This window comes from Ornithodoros turicata, chromosome 2, assembly GCF_037126465.1.
Source record: "Ornithodoros turicata isolate Travis chromosome 2, ASM3712646v1, whole genome shotgun sequence".
Classification (NCBI taxonomy): Eukaryota; Metazoa; Arthropoda; class Arachnida; order Ixodida; family Argasidae; genus Ornithodoros; species Ornithodoros turicata.
In genome coordinates this window covers 22075269-22084003 of record NC_088202.1, presented here as the reverse complement: position 1 = coordinate 22084003, position 8735 = coordinate 22075269, and the positions used below count along the sequence as shown (strand labels likewise).

Sequence of the window (8735 nt, the reverse complement as noted above, 5' to 3'; positions counted from 1 at the left end):
AACCGGATTTGCGTTGTTACGACCGTCATCCGGCACTGGACGACGAACCCAGCAGACGAACAACCCTGATGTGTCTTCTCTATCAGACCTCGCCATATTTCTTTCAGCAACAACAATAACTGATGACGACGAGATGGGGTGTTTCATCTCGATGGTGCGGTACCCTACCCCATTGCACGGGAACATTATGTGAAGATGATGAAGGAAGGATGAAAACACAAGAAAACACTAAAGGCGTCTGAAGCAATCCAGTGGACAAGAGGAAGTCCATGAACAGGTGAACAACCCGACGAACGAGCCTAGGATGTCTATAGGGGCCAATGGGTGCAGCTAAGGTGAGAGGCCTCTTGCTGACGCGGGCCAGCTCACTACACAATGCCCGCCTTTGCGGGCAGTAGAGTGAACATTCCATAAGAATGTGCTGGGCGGTCGCCACGACACCGCAGGTGGAACAGAGGCCCGTGTGAGCGCATCGGATGATATACTTGGATTGCGGAGTGAAAGCAACATTGAGACGGAGTCTACGCAGGAGGGAGGTAAAACGGCGTACGAGATGGGCAGGGAAAGAAAACGACAGAGGTAGGGTCTACCGAATGCATTAGAGATAGAGCCGTGATGTCTCGGCGCCATTGCTGCAGAGCCAGAGGTTGAAGCCATGCAGTTAGTAAGGCCCTTCTCTCGCCTCTCGAGAGCACAATGGGCACGGCTGTCGGGGACTCGTGGGCAGCCGTTGCTACTCATTGCCTCTTAGACCGCAGTGACCTGGAATCCACTGCAGGGATATATGATGACCTTCATCATGTAAACGCCCAACTTGGTGGAGAATGTCTACCACGATGGGGGCAAGAGACACACGAAGCCCCATGGTTATCACACATTGCAGAGCACCTCGCGAATCGGTGTATACCACCCAGCCACAGGGGAGGAGGTTGGGAGATGTGCTGTAGAAACCGTAGAATGGCATATAGCTCCGCCGATGTTGATGACGTACGGTGTGACAGACGATATCCAGGTGCGGCTGCATTTGATGGGACAACAAAAGCACACGACTAACCATCCCGTGTGGAAGATCCATCAGTGAAGACGGCAGTGTGGTCAGGATATTTAAGGTGCATCATGTCCGCTGCCAACTGCTGGAGAACAAAAGGTTGCACTTGATGCTTTGGAACTTTGAGGCCAGGGATAGATAGCGAGAGTGATGGGAGCGGAAGCGGTCGAAGAGGGGTCGTGGGAACTTTTGGGTGGATTATGTTGCTAGAAGGGGATGACTGCGGTGGTGCGTTCTGAGGCGCAGGTAATGGTGAATGGTTTCCATCTGTAGCTAACTTCTATCGGTAGCTCTATACTACTCTAGACTCTACTAGACTCTAGCGGGAGACTTCTATCGGTAGCTCACGGGCTTCGGCTATCACTATTCGAGTTTCCGCGGATCTCGGCACACCAAGACATATCCTCAGCCTTCACGCAAGTACAACCGAAGTTTCTGTTCTTGAGTCTGGGAGACGCCATGCAGGACCGGGAGGCTGTACACAACTGTGCCACGAACTAAAGCATGATGGAGGGCCAGAAGGGACTTCATCCATTCCCCACTTAGCTCCGTCAAAGTGACAAATGACTGATATCCACCGGTGGGCCTTGGTGTCTAAGTGGTCGAGACGCTTCTTCCAGGACACGCTGGAGTCCAGGATGACGCTCAGAAACCTGCGGTGCTTAACCTGTCTAAGCGACTGATTACCAATGCAAAGCTGACACTGCCGCATATCCTTCTTAGTAAAGGCTAGCGCTGCTGTTTTTTCAGCCGATATATCCATGTCCGGTTCAGTGAGATACCGCCAAATCGCATCCAGCGAAAGCTGAAGACGGCGGCGTATGGCAGGCCTTGATTTCCCAATTGTCCAAATGCAAATGTCATCGGCACACATGGAAATTTGAACTCTTCGGCCAACGGAACACTTTAGGCCTGCCATTACTAGATTGAAGGGAACTGGGCTTAAGAGACTCCCTTGTGGTACCCCATGAGCTAAACCAATCTTCGGCGTGGACCCCTTATGCGTGCGAACAGAGTGTTGTGTCGCGCAGAAAATCCGCCAGCCACAAGAACATTCTGTCAAAGACCTGCTCTTGCAGCAGTTCGTGCAGCACAAAGGGGTGACTGACGGTATTGTAAGCTGTTTTGACATCCAGGAAAACCGCCATGACAATTTTCTTCTGGTTCTCGGCTTGTTCGACGGAGGTGACAAGGTCGAGCACAGAATCCATGGCGCTGCAATGGCGACGGAAACCTGTCATCTCTGCAGCGAAAGCTCCATGTCCCTCAAGCCACCAATCTAGCTTATGCAGTACCATTCGATCCGAAACTTTATCGAAACAACTTGTCAGGCTGACAGGACGAGAGGAGGAGAGATCAGAAGGTTGCTTGTTCGGCTTTGACGCATCTTTATAGCTTGCCGGCACTTCCCCGTTTCTCCATGACGTGTTGTAGACATAGAGTAGACAGGAAAACACCCGCATCACTAAGATTTCGGATGGCACGATAAGTGATGCCGTCTGTACATGGCGAGGAGTTGGCACGTGAGAGGCGTACGGCAGCCCAGAATTCGACAACTGAAAAATCCATGCCTATCACGTCGTTGATCACTGGCTGTACCCGCAATGGCTTCTTGTATTGTGGAAGTATGGTCATGAAATATTTCAGTCTCTGCAGCCTGCGACCTTGCAGAGATACTCTTACGAAAGTCGCGTGCCACGTCAACGTCAGATTTATTGAGAGACAAAGCGAGCGCACACAAAGGATTTCTAGGTGAAGGGGGCTCTTTCAGACTCCGCGCCACACGCCAAACCTTGGAGACACAAGCAAAAGGCGAGAGACCGGCGCAGAACTGGCGCCAACGCCCTCTATCCACTGCCTCTAGTTCCTTTTGGACAAGTCGTGCTGCACGCCGTGATGCTGAAATGCCTTGAAACAGAATTGTTTGTCGAGCTTTTCGTTCCGCCCTCGTCCTGCATGCCCGGAGCTGTCCAAGGTAAGGGTTGGTGCCCATACGATTCGTCGGGACCTTCACAATTCGGGATGACGAGCGGAGGGAGGCACTGATTACATCATTGAGTTGTTCAGCTGAGATGTCCGGTTGTGCCCAGCCCGCGTTGTACGTTCGGAATGTGCTCAAAATGACTAATCTGATCATTTTTGTGCATGACTGATAACTATACCTGGAGCATGAAATATATATGGGCAGATGTTCACTTCCTCTCCCATCTGCATCAGTAGACCACGGTAAGATCCGGGATATGTCTCTGGAGCAGAGGGAAACGTCCAAAATGTCCGTTGAAAAATCTCTGCGCAAAAATGTCGGCGAGCCATCATTTAGTAGATATAAGTCCAGTTCATCAATGATGTCATGACAAGTCTTCCCTCTCTGGTCTGTTTTAACACTGCCCCACAGCGGATGATGTGCTATAATGTCCCCCACAATTAGAAACGGCGGCTGCAGACCGGTAAAGATATCCCTTATGTTGCGCTGTGAAACAGGAACTGACGGTGGGATATGTAAGCCCGCAACTGTGAGTACGAGAATACCCAGACAAAGTTTACAGCCAACATAGTCTACGGAGGGAATCTGCGGTCCTTTCAAAAGTGCAGCAGTTAGATCGGATCGTACACACAGTACAGTGCGTGGTATGCCCGGTCGTCCGGACGTAAATATCTGGTACCCGCCGAGGCGGAACTCATCTTTACAATATGCTTCACTGATAGCAAGGATCGGAATTGGGTATTTAAGCAAAATCAGTTTGAAGCCTTGGAGCTTGGTACGCAGTATTTCTTGGTACGCAGTAGTATTTCTTTCAAAGGGTTGCACCAGGCCTATATATTTTTGCTTTTTATACCGCGACACCCATTCTTCGTCATCGAAAACAATCGAAAAGGAGAAACGGAAAATGACACTGGTGCAATGCCTGCTTCTCCTGTACGTGCCATGCATACTAACACTTATCTTTAAGTAGGCTTATAGGCTTCCCGCACCGTACATGACATTTTTGTGATTACAGACAGGCGCAATGGAATATTTTTCAGGAATATCTGTCATTTCATTCTCTATTCCACTTCATTGCTCGAAAGGCGAGATGTTAGACTGCCGCACCACCCAGCAAAAAAAAAAAAAAGAAAGAAAGAAAAACAAACGAAAGACGTGGTGAACCTCCACCACTTCGCCTACACTGTTACGAAGCACTTCTCACTACCTTATATCAGAAGCTAGAAACCGTACAACACTACACAACCGAATAAACAAAGATAAAGGTTCCACTACGCAACAAAGAATGTTCAGTTGATCTTCTACGACTAATAAAAAGCAGGTTGTTAAAATACACGATTTGCGTCTTTTTTACGGTTTATTATTCGCTGAGAGTTCTGTAAGGATCGCTTCTTTTACGAAAAAAAAAATTGGCGTGTGCAACGCACTCAAAGCAAACAACAGGTCCAGAATCAACTATTTTCCCATTTGCCTTTCTCACATACGCCGCGTCTGTGTTACCCATGTTAGGATTTGTGTGAAGGAAGAACGTGGCGCCCGCTCTATTTCGAACAGTGTGGGAACCGCGGCCCACAAACCCGGTGTGGTTCCGTGTCCGACGCGCCGTAACCCCGAAGAACACGGACACAGTAATGAACAACAAGGAACAAGGTTTATTCGCTTACATCAAAGCTGCTTGCCGTGCTGCTCGCTTCCCGGATCGACACCTACGTGTCCGTCTGCCAGCGTGCATGCCGCACGAATCAATCCCATTCCCCGAGAGCTCGCTCTTTTATCTCCTGCACTATCGCGCGGAAGATGCCGGGTTATCAGCGCCCCCCCACACTGCCGAAGACTTGGGGGGCTAGCTGCCGAAGTAGGTTCACTGCAGCGACGATGTCCCGACGTGTAGGAGCGGAGGCCGCGCTGTTAGCTGCTGGCCTCGCTGTGCAGCTTGTTGGATACGATTCAAGTGAAGGGCTCCCGCATTATGGGCCGGAGGGTGGATCAGTGGCACACCGCACAGGGGGCAGAGGGCGCTTCTTTCTTGTTCCATGTAGACCGCTGGAGGCTCGGTGGGGTGTCGATTTGATAACCCCAGCTCGCGAAAGGGCTCGGGTAGGGAACCAGGGGGGTCACTGATGAGATGTCGCGCGTGATTCCGCGATCTTGTTCTGGAACAGTATGCAATGCTGCGGCCTTCAACTATAGGACAGTCCAGGACAGCCACATTCATGAGTCGAGATGGCGGGGGAGGCCTCCGAGCAGGAGGATTCCCAGAGTCTCTGTGCTCGATGCCGTTGTTGGGGTCGAGAACGGCCTGCAAGCTTCTCGCTGTAGGTGGTCGTGGCACCTGCAGGGAAAAAAAAACGAAAACGTCACCTTGGAGGTCAACAGGGAAGGAGTTTATAACGAGGGGACCCCGGTAACCCGTCCCAGGGCTGTCTCAACATCAGCGGGCTGGGACTCTGTGTCGATGGGGCTTTTGAGGAGTTGGGATTGCGACGAACTTGTGCCGGACTCCTCTTGCCCTTCATTTCGCTCCAAGATGCGATCGATGAATCCCTAGAGGTCTGATGGAACTGGGCCACTCTCTTCGCTTGTACTGCAATGTTCAAGTCTGTAAGTAACGGGTGTAAGCTGCGCACTCACCCGGTGACACCCGTCCCATCGATCCGAGAGAGAAGCTGCGAAGCCCTTCGCCGCGTCGCTAAGTGGATGCGTCCGTCCCAGGACTATGTCTCCTACGCGGTATGTTACCTGGCGTCGACCCTTGTTGTTCTGGGATCCTTGCTCCAGTCGTGTGACCTCAAGGTTCTCGCGTGCACAACGAGCTGCAGTTGAGAGACGGTTGGGAATGTCTTCCGCATATCGTGCATACGGGCGACGGGGTTGTTGCCTCAGTGTTCGTAGCGTGTTTTCGAGTGGAAATACTATTTCCCGTCCGAAATTCAATTAGGCAGGGGTGAACCTAGTAGACCTATTTTCCGTCGCACGAGTGGCGAAGCCAATCTGCGTTAGACGCGCGCCTCAATCCTTATGCCTGCTGGTAAGCGTTACCAGCATCATTTTGATATTCCTATTGACCCGCTCAGTTATGTTTGCGTGAGGGTGATAGGGGGACGTCTTCTTATGTGGGATACTTAACGCCGAGCATGTGTCGACAAACACTTTACTTGTAAACTGCGAGGCGTTATCCGTAATACGCTGGTCCGGGAATCCAAACCGCGAAAAGACATCCAGCAGTTGATCCCAGATCCGAGCTGGCACCCATTTCCGCAGGGGATAGAGCTCAATCCACTTCGTGAAGTGATCTGTAATGACTAACAGCTAGTGGTTACCACGGGGACTTCTGGGGTATGGCTCCATTACTTCACATGTGACTATCTGCCAAGGCTCATGACAGACAATTGGTTGCAGGAATCCTAGCCACTAGGTTTCGACTTCTCACACATTGGACAGCTACGAGTAAACCATAGAACATCCTGTCTCATGCCTGGCCACGTCGCGATACGACATAACTTAGAATATTCTTGCTGCCGCTACCGTGACCTGCCAAAGCAGAGTCATGGAAATATCTGAGGAATAACGTACGTAGCTTTCGTGGTACTGCGATCCTGAAAGGGTTGCCACCGGCCTCCTCGTCGTCCGCCTGGGGGATGTACCTTACCAGAAGACAATCCTCGCTCAGCTGATAGGAGTGGAACCTCTCCTCGGCGTCTCTGGCGTCCACTGGACCCGTAGTCTCCAGCCACCTTACTGCACGCTGAGAGAGTCCGTCCGTCCATCCGTCCGTCCTCTGGCCTTCCAAGATGTCCCTCCGGCTCACGATGTTTCCCCACGCCACCTCTCTGTCCGTTCCGGCTTGTCCAACAGCGGCTACGAGCTCCTGCGTGGTAACGACGTCCTCCAGGGTCAGAGATGCTCGAGACAGCGCATCTGCCACTTTGTTAGAGGTCCCCCTCCGATATTCGATCGAGAAGTCGTACCGTTGCAACATCAGACTCCAATGTGCAAGTCTTCCAGCAGGATTTTTCAGTCTACTCGGCCAGGCGAGTCCCTGATGGTCAGTCTGGATTGCAAATTTCGCGCCATCCAGATACACGTTGAAGTTATTCAGTGTCAACATGATAGCTTGGCACTCTTTCTTCGTCGGGGTGTAATTTCGTTCAGGTGACGTCAGCGTACGGCTTCCAAATGCCACGGGCCGAAGTTCACCTTCGTGCTGTTGTAACAACACCGCGCCCAGTCCATAATCGCTCGCATCTGTCTGCACTACAAATGGGCGATTAAGATCTGGGAGATACAGACAGGAGATCTGCGCTATCGCTTCCGTCAGGGCGGTTCCGTCAGGGCGGATAATTCATTCTCCTGTGCTTCTCCCCATGACCAGCGCGCACGTTTCCGCAATAGCCAGGTTAGAGGCTGCGTCATGTCCGAACACTGCGGTATGAATTGTCTATAAAATCCAATCATACCAAGGAAGCGCTGCAAGCTCTTTACATCCTGCGGGCGAGGGTAGTCTAGGATAGCCTTCAGCTTGTCCTCGTTTGGCCTGACCGTGCCGGAGGACTCCACCGCAAAGCCGAGCAGGTCGATGCGGTTAGTCGCCAACTGCACCTTTCGATGACTGACCGTCAACCCAGCAGCTTGCATACGTCCCAACACCACTTCCAGGTGTGAAAATTACTACGTCATCGATATAAGCCATGGCGAAGTTGTATTTCGCATCGCCGAGCACCTCGTCCACCATAGGCTGAAAACTAGCCGTGGAATTGGACAGTCCGAAGGAAAGCCGGACGAACTCAAACAGTCCCCCGGGACAGGTAAAGGCTGTGTTTTCGACATTGTCAGGTGCTATCGGTATCTGCAGGAATCCTCGACTGCAGTCCAATATTGTAAACACATGGGATGATTCCAACGTGTACATGATCGAGTCTATAGGGGGAAATGGATAGAAATCTCTCAGCGTCACCTCGTTCAACCCGCCGTAGTCCACGCAGGGACATACGGGAAGGCTTAATCAGTAACGAATCCGGGCCCGCGATTACGAGACACCCCGCGTAGGCGTCACAGTCATTGTCCGCATCGGTAACCGGAGTAGTTATGCCAAGGGCATCCAAGCGCTACGCTTCACAAGGGTTTATCTGATCAAATATGTCTGTGATTCACAAGAGAGGGAGATGACCGACTCCATGGTGGACAGGATTCGACTGCATGAACGCTGGACACCCTCAATGACCCATGTAAAAATGGTGTCTACAGCAACCAGAACGCAAAGAAAGAAACGTTCCACTCGGCCGGTGACTGTCTTCCACTAATAATCAGAACGAGCGATGTCTGTGGTGCAGCTCGTGTCGGCCACTTCGAGGCCTATCAACGAGAGAAGGCTAATGATCACGTCGTCCAAAGTGAGAGGCAGACACGCGGCAAAGCTCAGAAATGCCGAGTGCTTCACGTTCGATAAAAGATCGCTGATCCGAGGTAGCTTCGAGGAGAACCTGCACCCATTAACGCGGGTATCTTCTGAGGGGAAGTGTTGCGTCTGCATTAGCTGAGTCTCAAAGCACTTGTATAGGGTCTATGTGACTCTCGTCTCATATATGACACCTCTGAGGTGGCAAAATCTTGTACGATTCTTTTATGCTCAGCCTGTGGCATTAGTAGTCACTGCAGTGTTCTCCTTTGGGTAACTGGAAGTACAAAATACAACGTTCAAATAAA

At 51.4% G+C, this 8735-nt stretch overlaps 1 protein-coding gene across 1 annotated transcript; it reads right to left on the bottom strand.

Annotated features, from left to right (window-relative positions):
* Positions 1-2046: 2046 nt before the first annotated feature.
* On the bottom strand, positions 2047-2511 carry LOC135384403 (uncharacterized). The gene has a single exon (XM_064613605.1). It carries the CDS (start codon positions 2509-2511, stop codon positions 2047-2049), a length of 465 nt encoding a protein of 154 aa, XP_064469675.1.
* Positions 2512-8735: the final 6224 nt, after the last annotated feature.